This window comes from Drosophila mauritiana, chromosome X (genome assembly GCF_004382145.1).
Source record: "Drosophila mauritiana strain mau12 chromosome X, ASM438214v1, whole genome shotgun sequence".
Lineage (NCBI taxonomy): Eukaryota > Metazoa > Arthropoda > Insecta > Diptera > Drosophilidae > Drosophila > Drosophila mauritiana.
The window spans coordinates 14,714,535-14,729,452 of NC_046672.1; the positions used below are offsets into that span (position 1 = coordinate 14,714,535).

At 41.9% G+C, this 14,918-nt stretch overlaps 4 protein-coding genes across 9 annotated transcripts in view; 1 reads left to right on the top strand and 3 right to left on the bottom strand.

The window, feature by feature from the left end:
• LOC117146396 (flotillin-2) overlaps positions 1-14,918 on the top strand; it is a 94,692-nt gene that overhangs the window by 73,774 nt on the left and 6,000 nt on the right. For 4 of the 6 annotated variants that reach the window (XM_033312572.1, XM_033312574.1, XM_033312573.1 and 1 more), the window contains 3 exons: positions 12,118-12,305; positions 13,581-13,619; positions 14,633-14,741. In XM_033312572.1, coding sequence (XP_033168463.1) covers positions 12,118-12,305; positions 13,581-13,619; positions 14,633-14,741 — 336 coding nt within the window. Of the gene's footprint in view, positions 1-12,117; positions 12,306-13,580; positions 13,620-14,602; positions 14,742-14,918 lie in introns of all 6 variants that reach the window. The other 2 variants (XM_033312576.1, XM_033312577.1) reach the window with 2 other exon arrangements.
• On the bottom strand, positions 706-2,781 carry LOC117146397 (glucose dehydrogenase [FAD, quinone]). The gene is made up of 2 exons (XM_033312580.1): positions 2,153-2,781; positions 706-2,099 (listed from the first exon to the last, which is right to left on the bottom strand). Exons 1-2 carry the CDS (start codon positions 2,770-2,772, stop codon positions 818-820), a joined length of 1,902 nt encoding a protein of 633 aa, XP_033168471.1. The 5' UTR covers positions 2,773-2,781; the 3' UTR covers positions 706-817.
• LOC117146386 (glucose dehydrogenase [FAD, quinone]) lies at positions 4,665-6,720 on the bottom strand. Its single transcript, XM_033312559.1, has one exon. The coding sequence runs from the start codon at positions 6,694-6,696 to the stop codon at positions 4,720-4,722; it is 1,977 nt and encodes a 658-aa protein (XP_033168450.1). The 5' UTR covers positions 6,697-6,720; the 3' UTR covers positions 4,665-4,719.
• Positions 7,297-11,434, bottom strand: LOC117146387 (glucose dehydrogenase [FAD, quinone]). Its single transcript, XM_033312560.1, has 3 exons — positions 11,244-11,434; positions 9,230-9,702; positions 7,297-9,112 (listed from the first exon to the last, which is right to left on the bottom strand). The coding sequence occupies exons 2-3, from the start codon at positions 9,609-9,611 to the stop codon at positions 7,614-7,616; spliced, it is 1,881 nt and encodes a 626-aa protein (XP_033168451.1). The 5' UTR covers positions 9,612-9,702; positions 11,244-11,434; the 3' UTR covers positions 7,297-7,613.

Below are 14,918 nucleotides of genomic sequence, written 5' to 3' on the forward strand. Positions count from 1 at the left end.
TAGATACTCCTTGCCATGTTTCCATAATTACAAAAAGAAATATTTGAAAGAAATGTTTAAGGGAAAATAGTTCGATTAAAATAACTAATTAAAATAAAAGGAAACAATTTATTATGTGTACAATTTTGAAATGGCTTGTAATAATTAAAGTTATTTAATTTTTAAAGCTACTGTGCCACAAAACTAATATGCTCTCCACTCGAAACTATACCGGAATACAATATCATTAGTAATCACTACAAAATTGCGAAAGTTCCGAACGCTGGGTAGCATTATTACAAGTTCTCACACTTTAAAACAGAGAATATAGCATAAATGAAAAACTAAATGAATTCAATTGAAAATGGGAAACAAACTGCACAATGAGTCAAATGAATGCCAAGATCATTACCAAAGCAAATTAGCTGACCTGCGGAATGACAACAATGAATAGTTCTCCATTATATATGGTTAGTTCCAATTGATATATGGATTGCTAATCGCAGTGGCTGCATTCGTTGACTCCCAGGCAAAAAATAAAAAGAACAAATCCAATGCCATATGTGTGCCATTAGGCAGGCATGCATTTAATTTAATAGTTCCCGAAGGGCTTATCTAGGTTGCAAGATCGTTTTTCCATCATATCCATATATACCTTCTCATGATTGCAAAAGTATAGTGTATATATTTATAAAGGTTCTCCTATTGCACGAGTCAAACGTTTCTTGTGGCAAGCTCACTCTATACTATATGTAAATCAACGCAGCCACCGTTTTTTCTGTTTAAAAATTATTTTATTGCTTTAAATTACAGTACAAAAGAAATGATATCATGGTACCTAACCCCAACCTCCATCTCTATAGTGGCGCCAGTCCTCTTTGATAATATCCGCTCCCCTTTCCGCCAGCATTAGAGTCGGAGCATTCGTATTCCCAGTTGGAATAGTGGGCATTATACTGGCATCGATGACCCGCAATCCCCGCATTCCTCTCACCCGCAGTCGGGGATCTACGACACCGGCGGGATCCGAAGCTGGTGCCATCTTGCATGTGCCCACCGGATGGTAGATCGTCTGCGAGTAGAATCTGGCCAAGCACTCCCAAAAGGCATCGCTGAGATACTCCACCTCCGGGCAATTGCGCCACTCGTAGATGTTCATAGTGGCATTCAGGGATTGCATCACCGGAGTTTGGGTTAGACGATGGGCCAACTTCAGGCCCTCCACCATCACGGCCATGTCGTGCGGATCGTCATAGTAGTTGGCATGGATTAGGGGATGGACTTTAGGGTCTGCAGAGCGTATCTGCAGGAATCCCCTGGAGCGTGGTCGCATCAGCAGTGGAGCTATTACAAACGAGTCCTGGTAGATCACCGGCTCAAACGCCTCGGCATAGTTGTCCAATGTAATGGCAGCTCCTCTGCGGCCAATCATTCCACCATCGGCTCCATAGCCATAGCTGCCCATAAAGATCTGAACATCGGGCCAATCCAGTCGGGGATCCTGATAGCGAGTGCTGAAGAAGCCCATCACCTCACTCACTGGCATGGCGTAGAAGAAGCTATCTGATCCTTGAACGAAATCCTCCACCGCCTGTTCATTCATCATTTCGGGCACAATAAACGACAGATGGCGATTTTGTCCACTGTCAAACGTGTAGATTGCACCCGAGGTGGAGATGTGATCCTGCAGATTGCCACCCACGCCGGGTAAATGCTGCAGCACCGGAATGCCAAGTGGTTCCAGTTGATCCCTCGGGCCCACACCACTGACCATCAGCAACTGTGGACTAGCCAAGGATCCCGCGGACAGAATCACCTCCCGATTTGCTCTGACCGTGTGCTTCAGCAGACCGTATTCGAAGATCACCCCCATTGCTCGATGCGATTGCGGATCGATCACAATTCGCTCGACAAAGGCTTTGAGGACGATATCCAAATTAGGACGCTGCCAACTGCGTCGAATATATCCTTTGTTGGCACTGCAGCGCAATCCATCACGAAGGCTTCCATGCGGTGGAGCGAATCCTGTCTGAGAGCGACCATTGAAATCGCCATCGGGATGGACCATGCCCAGCTGTTGGGCAGCCCTCATGAAAATATCCAAAAGCGGCGAAGGAAATCTAGAAAAAATGACTTATAAATATGCGATTTCTCAGTTGTATTTGCAACTCACCTATATCTTTCAACGGAAATGGGACCTCCATGGCCATGGTAGGGACTATGTTCGAATCCAGGCACCCTCATGTCCTCCAACTTGCGGAAATAGTGCAGAACATTGTCATAATTCCAGCCGGGATTTCCCAATTCCGCCCATTGATCGTAGTCCCGTCTATTTCCACGTATATACATCATTGCGTTGATGGAACTGCATCCTCCCAGAACTTTGGCCCTTGGCCAAAAGCAGCGTTGATCCTCCATGGCCAAGCAGTATCGATCCGATGGTTCGGTAAGGTACTTCCAGTCCCACGGACTTCGCTGGAACACCGGATACAATTGCGGCAAATCGATGAGAAGGGGCTCATCCCCTCCGGCCTCCAAAAGAAGTACACTCCATTCCGGATTCTCCGAGAGTCTGGCGGCCAAAACACAACCCGCCGATCCGCCGCCAATGACTATGAAATCGTAAGATTCACGAAGATCTTCGATAGGTATGGAGCGAACGCGATGCTGCTCATCCACAATATCCGGCCGCTGCTCCAGGATTCCCTTGTTCAGGAGCAGGATGATCATGGCCGAGGGACCAAGGGTCAGCAGAAACCGCCACATGGACACAAACGTGTTGATCGCCGACATCGTGAAAATACAACTGACTGAGTTTCGGCGCAACTATTTTTCTATACTCCAGCGAAACTGCTGATCCAGCTTAAGTCAATTTTGCTGATCCACCAAGATGCATTATTTCTGTGAGTGCATTGACCAATATGCAAAACACGGGCTTCTGCAATCCCAGTTACGCCAAGATAACACTGGCCTGCAAGAGAATATGGTAATTCAGAAATTATACCTTATGTTAATTAAAGTTTATTGTACTTTAAAATCCGTTATCTGCATTGTTTAAATTGGCTTATGTTCTCAATTTCGTCTGAATCAGATGAGCAATATAAGATGTATAACAACTTGATACCAAACAATGGATATTATTTATAGAGCATTCTTATAGCTTTACTCCAAGCACGACCATAAACAAATGGGCTGACCAAAACAAAACGGCATTCCAAAAATGAAAAAAAAAGCGGAAAATACGATAAGCGCGGAAGATCATAAAGAAACTCGTGTATTGAAGGCAACTGAGTAAGCAATTAAAAAATGCTTGTTCATATCGAACATATGCACATTTAATTGGTCATTTACAATTGGTTCTAGACTTTAACCTTTTCTTCAAGATCTAAATATTATTAATAATAATTAAATTAAGTTTTGCCCGTGCGCATTAAGTGATGGGAATTGATTGTTTCGATTAGCAGCTGAAAAGGCAATCATGTTTTTGTTTTACCAAAACATTTTCCTTCATTTTCGGCTGGAAAATAAGACGTTTTTGTTCATAACTATGGATATATGCGTCTGAATATGGAATATAATAGCTCATTATGCTCGTAATTAAATACCCAATCGACTGGCATCCCAATTTGAACACTTTAATTTTTAACCTTTTTTCGCAAATTTTGATGATGGTACCCCTTACAAAAAATGCGAAAGATTGGCCAAAAATTAATTTTACAAAATCCGTTTAAAAGTGAAAGGGGTGGTTAGTATTGGTTATAAGGAGTATAAAATGGTAATTATTTTTGCTGTGAGACCATTTTTAGTCAAGTTATAGCCAAAAAAGCCAACTTGAAAATTGAGCTTTTTGCAAAAATAGTTTTCCAGATTTTTTGCGAAAAAAATAATTGCTATTTTGATCAAAACTTTGAAATTACTGACCCAAATAAGTAATGTCATACCTCGCTGAGTTCGTTGTTTAAATACCAATCGATTTGCATTCAAGTTTGAGAATTCTAGGATTTTTCAATTTTTCGCAAATTTTGATGATGGTGCCCCTTACAAAAAATGCTAAAAATTGGCCAAAAATTAATTTTACAAAATCCGTTTAAAAGTGAAAGGGGTGGTTAGTATTGGTTATAAGGAGTATAAAATGGTAATTATTTTTGCTGTGAGACCATTTTTAGTCAAGTTATAGCCAAAAAAGCCAACTTGAAAATTGAGCTTTTTGCAAAAATAGTTTTCCAGATTTTTTGCGAAAAAAATAATTGCTATTTTGATCAAAACTTTGAAATTACTGACCCAAATAAGTAATGTCATACCTCGCTGAGTTCGTTGTTTAAATACCAATCGATTTGCATTCAAGTTTGAGAATTCTAGGATTTTTCAATTTTTCGCAAATTTTGATGATGGTACCCCTTAGAAAAAATGCAAAAAATTGGCCAAAAATTAATTTTACAAAATCCGTTTAAAAGTGAAAGGGGTGGTTAGTACCATATACGGTTATTGGTTATACGGAGTATAAAATGGTAATTATTTTAGCTGTGAGTCCATTTTTAGTCAAGTTATAGACAAAAAAGTACTTATTAAAGTCGTGCAAAAATTGTTTTTATTATTAACTATAAAAATATGGCATGCCATACCAACTACTAGTGTTAAAGCTTTATTTTTCCAGCAAAGATATGGTTTTTGTTTATTACAAAGATATCAACAAAACTTATTTTCAGTTCCTCTTAAAATTATAATACATATTATAAAAGATCAGCATTCCTGAACCACCTCATTATTCGCCTCCCGATCGTCGAGAATCATTTGTGCCCCTTTTTCACCAATCATCATGGCGGGTCCATTCGTATTGCCCGCTGGCAATTCCGGCATAATGCTGGCATCCACCACACGAAGACCCTTGACCCCATGAACCCTTAATCTTTCGTCCACCACGCCTCCGTCCTCCTGGGAATCCACCTCCTTCCTTGGAGCCATGCGGCAAGTGCCCACGGAATGCCAGGCACCCACATAGAAATATCGAATGTAACACAACCAGTAGTCATCGGAATCGGCAGCCAATGTATCGCATTCGGGAAGGGGCGGCTTCCAAAGCCGTAGACCACATCGACGAAAAGGTCGGGTTTTGCTTAACTTTTGAATATATCGCACATAGCGAAGTAGCGTCTGCTGATCCTCTAGAGCCTCGCCATAGTGGTTTTCGATTTTTGCCTGATCAGCGGAATTTGTACTCAATAAACTCACTCTGCCATGTGCAAGGGGGCGCAACAGTGAGCCCATGATTTGCAGTAGATCTCCTTTCTGCAAAATATCCCGCTGAGCCTGAACCAACTCCGGCCTAAAGCCCAAGTAGCCAAAGCTTCCGGTACTTCCTTTGGGTAAAAGGGTGTGGGCCACCACATGCAGATCGGGTTCACCACGACTGCTGCTGGGCGAACTGGAATTGATGTAGCCCATCATGTAGAAGCCACTGGCCAAAGGACCCTTCTGATTTTCCAGAAGATACTGTGTGACAGATACAGGAGCATAGGGATTTTCTGTGGGATCCCGTGTACTGTTGACGGCACAATTCGAACCGAAGAGCAGAAACAACGGCATCATGCCATGATCTTGTAGATTTCGACCCACTGGAAGGTCCTGGTGCGTAGTTATGTTCCATCTTTGTAGCTCCTCTTGCGGCCCGATGCCCGAAAGCAGCAGCAACTTGGCGGAATTGAGGGTTCCTGCGCTCAGGATAACTTCCCCTGACGTTTTCGCCCTGTGTTCCACACCATTTACGGTATAGATCACGCCAGTTGCTCGGGATCCCTCCGCATTAAGTTGTACCTTCTGAACTTGAGCTCCTCGTATTACCTTTAGGTTCGCTCTTCTATTCACTTGATCATTGGCCAAATACAAACGAGCACTGCTAGCCCTTCGTCCTTGGTTTACGGTCACCGGGACATGATGAGTGTAACCGAACGTAGCTCCAGCTATCAATGGCTGTTTCATCCGGGGTACACCCAGTTCTGCGGAACCGGAGTATATTAGGTTGGCCAACTTCAAGTTCAGCTTATTCGGTTGAAGATAGGAGGGATTCAGACGTTGCTGCAGGCGAGAGAAGGTCTTCTGAACTTGCGTCCAATCCCAGCCGGTTGAATTCCAGCGTCTGAAGTTATCCTGACTGCCGGGCACATAGATATTGCCATTGATGGCACCACCACCGCCCATCATGCGTCCATGCCACCAAACGCAGCCGTGCGTGGATTCCATAGCCTGGCAGCATTTCGGATTGGGCACTGCTTCCTCCAGGAACATGAACCGCTCGTCATGATGCAGTGCACCGGTTAGACCAAAGATTTCTGATTCCAGCGGTGGTAATTGTCCCTCCTCCAGCAGCAAAACCTTCAACTGGCACAGCTCACTTAATCGACTGGCCACAATGGACCCGGCACTTCCTGCACCCACCACTATATAGTCATAGCTCTCGATCTCCAACCGATCCTCCGGCGGTTCGTGCTGCAGCGGCCAGGCGGTGTTGTTGGCCAGGGCGAGGCTGGATGCATTCAGAGCTACGGCCACGGATTGCATCAGCGAAATGCCTAGTCCACTGCTATCCACCGAAAACAATTGGGCCGCAACTGATGTACTTTCCCCTAAAAACAGAAGCATCAGTGGCAACAGTAATATCTTATTGAGGAGAAGGGTTCTGGTCTCCACTGTCCACGGTTTGTGTACGCGCTGATCGCTCATTTTTAACTAATTTAACACTAATCAAGTAAGCGATCCGTTTGGTACGGCATTTCAGCCACAATTAAAAGAATATCGCGAACGATAACCATATCAGCCAAAATATACGTATGCTCTGCCCGCTTTTATTTAATTTTTCGGGGTGCTTTCTGTTTGCCGGCCATAAAAATACGAAAGCAAACATATAATATTTCAAGCCCATTTATATTTATAGCCCTGAGCTTGAGGCCCCGGCCAACAGGTGGCGCTGTTAAGATTGTTAACTAGTAAAGCAGTTATTATTTCAGCTTTTTATACTGTACATATAATAACATAATGAAAAAGTACATATGTACATACTTAGTGATCTTTTACAAAAAGCTCTTGCCATCAGATTGTACATATATTGTGTATTTTAACAATATTAGTAACTTATCTTAGTTGATCCAATTATTGAATCGTTTCGTGTTTTATAAAAGCAATTATTGATAGCGTTCAAAGCTATAAAATAATAAACTTTTTGATAAGTGAATTTTAGGCGATAAGTCCGTATTCCCTGACCAATTTAACAAAAACCACGAAATGACCGTATTTTCATTTTTTATTGCGTTCACATTATATTAAAATAAATACAAGGGCATACTTATAAGATACTTCAAAAAAAAATACGGGACGATTCGAGTTTGATAAAATAATTTTGGATGGGTCATCAGCTTGGGCTTAATTTCTAAAACATATACACAACTCGCAGGCACTTAATCTTAACACTCACAGTCAATCAAACTCAGTTCAATCATTAAGACATTCACAATAACCAGATATTCAGACATTCAACGGATAAAACACAGTTTACTGAGCTGATTTATTAATGAGTTCCTATAACTGTTAAGAAATCAGCTCTGGAAAACTATAGTTTATCTACTCTATAAAGTAAGTTTCGTTCAGACGATGGTGTTCTTGATCCAGAACTCCTTGATCATATCGCTGCCCTTCTCGGCGATCATAATCACTGGCGCATTCGTATTGGCGGACACCAACTTGGGCATAATACTGGCATCAATGACGCGCAGTCCTCGGATCCCGTAGACCCTCAGCTTGGCGTCCACCACTGCATCCTTGTCCCAGTAGGGGCCCATCTTGCAGGTGCCCACCGGGTGATAAATGGTGGACGTATACCGCCTGACCATACATTCCCAAAAGGCATCGGTGAAGAGGGGAACTTGCTCGCATCCCGGCCAGCGGATGCTCGAAATTCTGGACCCAAATCGCTGCATGGCTTTCGTTCGGGATAATGCCACCGCTATCTTCACGCCCTCGATCAGGGTCTTCATATCGAAGTCATCCGTCAGATAGTTGGGAAAGATATAGGGGTAATCGAAAGGATTTCCGCTCCTCAGGCGAATGCTTCCCACGCTGCGCGGTCTCAGCAACATGGGTATTATGCTCCAGGCATCTCGATTGTTGATCGGTTCGAAGACAGCTCTGTAGAAGGCATCAGTTAATCCATGAGCCTTCCGCAGTTGCGATCCGCCATCGGAATTCGTCGATCCGGATACGAAATGAAACTCAATATCTGGCCAATCCAGTGAGCTGTTTGCATACTTGGTGTTCACATAGGCCAATCCCTCCACTCCACCCAATATGGTCAATGGGCCTTGGCCAAATACAGCGTATTGCAGTACAGTTGACATGGTATGAAAACGATTCTCCACAATGGACACCGGTTGATTGACCAGAAAAGTCAGGCCGCCCAGACCAATGTGATCCTGCAGGTTTTCACCAACACTCAGTTCCTTGATGAGCGGTATTCGATGTTTGGCCAACTCCTTTCGTGGACCCACGCCACTGAGCATCAGCAGTTGCGGACTATTTACCGATCCACCGGATAGAACCACCTCCTTGGTGGCCCTAACATGGTAGAGTTTCTGATCCTTTACAAACTCCACTCCGAAGGCTAGTTTTGTCACGGGATCGATCATGATGCGAGTTACGTGTGAGTTCATGGAGATGTGCAAATTAGGACGTAATCTTGCAGGTCTTAAGAAAGCCTTCGACGTGGAGCACCGCGATCCGCGTCGTGTTGTGCCCTGTGCAATCATAAATCCGGTCATCTTTTCACCATTCAGATCCCGATTCTCGTAGCCCATCTCCACGCCGGCCTCCACAAAACTAGCCGCCAGTGGTGTGTGATATGGAGCCTCGCCAACTGTCAGATAACCACCAGTGGCATGATAGGGTGTATTGGCCAGATACTGATTAGTGTTATCCTCCGACTTCTTGAAATAGTACAGAGCATCGCGATACGACCAACTGGGATTGCCCATGGCTTCCCAGTTGTCGTAGTCGTGCTTAGATCCTCGCAGATACAACATATAGTTGAGAACTGAGCTTCCGCCGAGCACCTTGCCTCTGGGCCAATTGCAACGACCTCCTTGCATTGCTGAAACATAGGAAGTATAGGAACTTAGTCATCGGCCTTTACTTATACTTTATAGAAATATATGCATTAAATCAAAGATCGTGTTCAAAATCAAGACGATCCCTTAGGCAGACGTACCCAAGCAAGATGTTCCCGATGGTTCCGTTTTGTACTGCCAGTCAATCTTGGACAGCTGCAGGTAGCCGGCCATCAAAGGGACGTCCGTGAGTTCCGTTTCATCGCCACCGGCCTCCAGCAAAAGCACATTCCAGTTCTCCACCTCCGTCAATCGATTCGCCACCACGGCACCCGCCGATCCGGCACCTATCACTATAAAGTCATAATGGTCGAGAATGTCGTCGCCGCCCACATCACTGGGCTTTGATTCAGGATCGATGATCTCCTCGTACTGGAAATAGGCCACCGCTGCCATCAGCATCGGGATGAACCAACTGTTGCTGGTGGCCGCCGTTACCGCTCCTCCAATGGCCGAGGCGGCTCCAACGATCGCCGAGCTCATTTTCTGGGTCGGGATCCGCTTGGGATTCAGTTAGGGGGTGTCTACTCTATGTAAATATAGATATAGGTCGCTGATTTTAGATGCGACGTGGCTGCAATGACAATCATATTATTTTCGGTTAAAGAAGCAAGTTTTAAGGGAATAAAAACCGAAAAAAGCGGACACATGACATGAAAAGTAGCATAGACATTTCGTATGTAATCGGGTTATAGGGTGCGATTTTCATACTCAATATTTTGATCACGATCGTATCGCTTCGATCGCGTCGATTTCGTAACTTGCATTTGTTGTGCATACATTTGGCTGGATTCCCTCAACTCTGTGAAGTATTACGATTCCAGATGATCGTGATCGATAAATCTAGGTGGCTAATGGGTAATGCAAACAGTCCCCTATCGCTAAGAATTAAGTAGTTCTTTTGCTATGTGGTTTTATAAATGACTTCGTAACTTCGGGTTTGGTATATTTAATTCTTAGAAAAAGTGATCAAGTACATTCGATATCGTGATACGCTTCGTCACTACATGGACTTCCGTTCAAATTGCTACCTAAATACTTAATAATATATCCAAGTGTTATTTTATCTGATTTTTCAAAATCTTTCGCATCACGTGTTGGAATGTAAATTAGTGAAATATGAAATGGATTGTTTTGAAGCGAGGAAGTGTGATGAATAGGGGGCCGCCCAAATAAAAGTGAAATCTCCCAGTCTATTATAAAACTTCACTGGGCAGCGGTACAAAAACAAAAACAATTGGAATAAACAAAACTGAAAAAAAAGCAGCTGCTAGCAACTTTTCACTCCCGGTCGAGCCGCATGCAACAATTGTGATGCACACTCACAAATTCCCTAACACATTCACTCACACGTAGTCCTCTCACTTGCAACCAGTTTGCTTAGCTACAGTGGTACTTCCCTGGCACAAACGGCCCTTGGTAGTTCAAAATTGAACTGAATTAAAAATTATAAAAATATAATAATACAAGATAAAATATTCAAAAAATATCTTTAAATACATGGATTATTAAGATAAGCATTTTAGCTTTATCAATTCTTAGCGTACTATCAGAAAATATGTAATGGCTATTTTCCTTAATAGCCTTATCAGTGAGAAAAAAGCTGAGAGAGAGGAAATGCATTTTCTCTTGCCAATCTTTGCATAATCAAAGTATGGTAACTATTAGAGCCTGTTACTGATGTTGCGTTTTTTGTTGTTGTTTTAGTCAATGGCAATTACAAAACTTGTTGTTGTTCCTGCCTTATCTTGTTGTTGTTGCAAACAGGTTGTAAGAGTTGAATGTGCTCACAGATCAAGTTCAAGGTATCAAAAAAAAAAGTCCACTGTAAAAAAAAAACTAAAATGTAACATGAAAATATTCTGCTAAATAAATTAGCAAACGGTCGCCAAAGTGAAATGCGTAACAGTAAGTTAGCGGCATGAATCACATTTGTTGAAAGAAGAAAGCTTCTGCGTAGGCGTCGAAGAATAGGCTGTGCGTATTCCTTTTTGGAGCCCCGATTCTTCTTGTTTGACTTTGATTTCTTTTTTGAATATGTACGTTTTTCGCGCTTGGCACACTTTATTTCGCTCTCTTCTCTCTCGTCTTGCTCTTTGTTTTTGTTTTACTCACTTGAGAAACGAAATAACAATTCTCGACTTCCCCAGCGCGATTTGTTTGTTTTTATATTTTTCTGTGCGCACTTTCTTTCTTTTCTTTGGCTTTGCGCATGCGTGCGCACTTCCCAAGCGATTTTCGTCACAATTCCCTTGGCGGAGCTTCAAAAAACGACCTCGCGCTTAGAGGTTCGCTTGGTAACTGAAGAAAGAAATGCCGAAGAAACCGCTAGTGATGGTATGATGCTCTCTCCACCGCTCCGCTCTCCATCGAACTCCCATTCTCTTTTTACAACTCTTTTTTCCGAAGCTCATTGGAGAGTGCAGGTATGGTGCCCTTTTGGTCAGCGGGACCGTTACTTTTTTTGTCCACTCAAAATGGACAATGGAGCTATGAATATTACACTTCCTGTTTGGCTGGACATGTGTACATAGATATATCCATTGAGTTTCGGACTTTGTGACGTGTTTGCCGGCACGTAGCCAACACACATACCAACAAAAACACCCGGTTCGGCGAAATGCTTTCACTCTTACTGTTTGGACAGCAGACCAGCGCCAAAAGCTCCACGATCTTCAAAAGGTGGCGTGCCTGGTGGCAACACCTTTTTGTGGGTCACTGTGCGTGTGACGTCACCCCAACGGGAGGGTTGGCAAAGGAAAAGTTTTGTCTATATACCAAAAAAAAAAAAACCTTTACGATGATAATAAAAGATGCTAAATAATGGTTACTTCACTCTTCAAAGTTGCTTCAAACTTAATATATTCAAGCAAAGCAAGTTTCTGACTGTCGGACCTATCTACGTTTTAAGTAAAGAAGTTATACAATTACTTAAAGACTGAAATTAAAATTATTATATTAATTATTAATTATATATCCACTCTTCCAGGTGGCTGCTGTGGCTCGACCAAGAAGCGCACGATTGTGGGCGGCTGGGCGTGGGCGTGGTGGCTGGTAACCGATGTCCAGCGACTGTCCCTCAATGTGATGACCCTGAATCCGATGTGCGAGAACGTGGAGACGTCGCAGGGTGTTCCGCTGACGGTGACCGGAGTGGCCCAGTGCAAGATCATGAAGGTACGATCCCCAGCTATATAGCCAAGTACAGCCATAAACATATATGGCCATGTTCAACCGATCTCCGCTCGTTAGTGGTTATTCTGGCCACCCTTTTCTCTTCTGCACCCCCAAATCTGAGCGAAAGTGATTGAAGCTTGCCCGAATTTCAGTTTTTGACTTCAGTATGCAAGATTTGTTGGTTTGTTAACGCCCAAATATTCTTAGCCAATTAGAGTGCCGAAAGTAGCGAGTTGGTATCCTGCCTGCACCCGTTTATATATATTTATATATACATATACATACATGATCGATCCTTGTTGAACCTTCTTTAATCAAATGTTTGGCTCTTTGTTTTGTACATTTCCCGCCCGATTCCCAAGTAATCCAATCTCCATTCCCATCGAATGCATATTTAGCCTAGCAAGTGCTCTCAAATTGACCACCGCCAAGTAAGTTGCGATCACCCAACCCGGCGATCTTGTCACGTAGTCCTAGTTATAGCCGTAGAAAAAAATCCACGTAGAGCTAGCTCATCGAACACCCCGCCTGTTTGTTCTCGTTTTCGGCACTCGTTACAAACTTATTACTTTCGGTTTTTATTAGTTTCCTCGTTAGTTTTTTTTTCGAAATATACAAGTTTTGGATTTCTTATGAAAATATTATATATTATTATGTTGAATTTGTAAAATAGGTTTTTATCTGGATTGCTGGCTGTGTTGGACAGTTCTGCGACTGAAGACCGACTTTTTACTTGACTTTTAAACAGATCCGTGTTCCGGACGATATCATCTATTATTTACAATTCGATTTCACTCACATCAATTGATTCTGTTTTTCTTTGTCTATTAGTTAATCCTTCAACAGGTTTCTTTAACAAAAAATTTTTACGTTTTCCGTTTCCTGTTTAAATATGTACTCATTAGTTTTATGTGATCACTCGGAGGCGTAGTCATTCGATAATTAAATCATCTGTTTACTGGTTTTTTGGATCTTATGATCTACAACTCATACCTGTGAAATAACGATACTATCTACCTTCAAAAAGTTTCAAATATTTAAATTCAAAATCTAGTAAGTCCACATACTTTTACCAATTGTCTTCAAAACTATTTTTCCATTCATGAATATCATATAAACACACTTCACTTGAATGATCACAAATTTTAGTAAATGCAGCATCTAAAAAGTGCACTTCACTTTCCAGTTGATCGCAATTCGAATCGTTGTATTGACTAATGAATTGAATCTGTTTCAAAATTTTGTTCCATTAATTAATTTCATTCGATTTTGCAGTCATCTTCGTATAAGCAAACCGATTATCATAATGACGAGGTATGTTTATGATTGCATTTATTTAATTTAACATCCTGGGTTCGATTCATGTTGGTTTTTTGTCCGTCTATCAAAAATTTAAAAAATATATTTTCCATTTTTAATTGAACGCCCTAATCTAACCACCCACACACACGCATCCACACACACACCTAGCGCAAAGTGATCATGATCCATACATTAATATTAAATGCATGTGCTTTCTTTCGGAATTTTTGCCTAAACTTGTTTGTTTTGTTATGCATTTTGCGTTTATCGAAGCCATTCAATCATCATCATCAGAAGCTGAGGAGGAAGAAGAAGGAGAAAGAAAAGTACAGTCTGCAAAATAATAATACAAAGAAATTATCGAAAATTGAAACCTTGTTGATCTCTGTGTTCTACTCTCTTTTTTCTCTACTTTCTTTTCACCACCACCAAAAAAAATCGACTAAAACCCTGCCGACCGATCGTTCAACGTTCAACTCATCAACAAAAAAACCAAAACTAATCCGCAACTAACTGTAACTGCAAACGAAATCAACAATAATTACCAAAACAATCAATATAAACACACATACATGCATTCAACCAACAAATATCATTAAAATCTAAATTGTTCTACTCCAAAAACAAAATACCACAAAAATACTGCTCCTCTACCGTTACTGCTACCGTTACTCTGCTCTGGTTGCTGCTGTTACCGTTATACTCCATGTATCGCTCTATATACCTCTATATTATAAATATATCTATATATTTATATATCTCTGTTGCTCTGTCCATGTGTGCATGTGCGTGTGTGTGGGTAAAAATACATTGCAAAAATATATATATCTACATAATGAATAAACAAAACAAATATCTGTGATCCAAACTGAAAAATATATACCAAATCAATCAATCGAACCTATAAAATGCCTTCACACACATGCACACCGACACGGGAACACTCACACAACGAACCCACACACACAAACAAACTCGCACACACACACGTACAGATGATGAATGTTTATTATTTCCACCATCAGGCCGACGAGCTTCTAGGCACTGCCAGTGAGCAATTCCTGGGAAAGAGCGTCAAGGAGATCAAGCAGACGATCCTGCAAACCCTCGAAGGACATTTGAGAGCCATATTGGGTAAGTAAGGTCACCAAACATGATCACCAACACATTGCTAGGTTACCCATTAAATCCTCATTCCTTGGTGAGAAGGGATCGGGGTCACCAAGACCTACAACATATAACATATCATATCATATCTAAATACAGTCGGATCATAGAGTATACCTTCCGGAAGCTATAATTTTGGGAGAT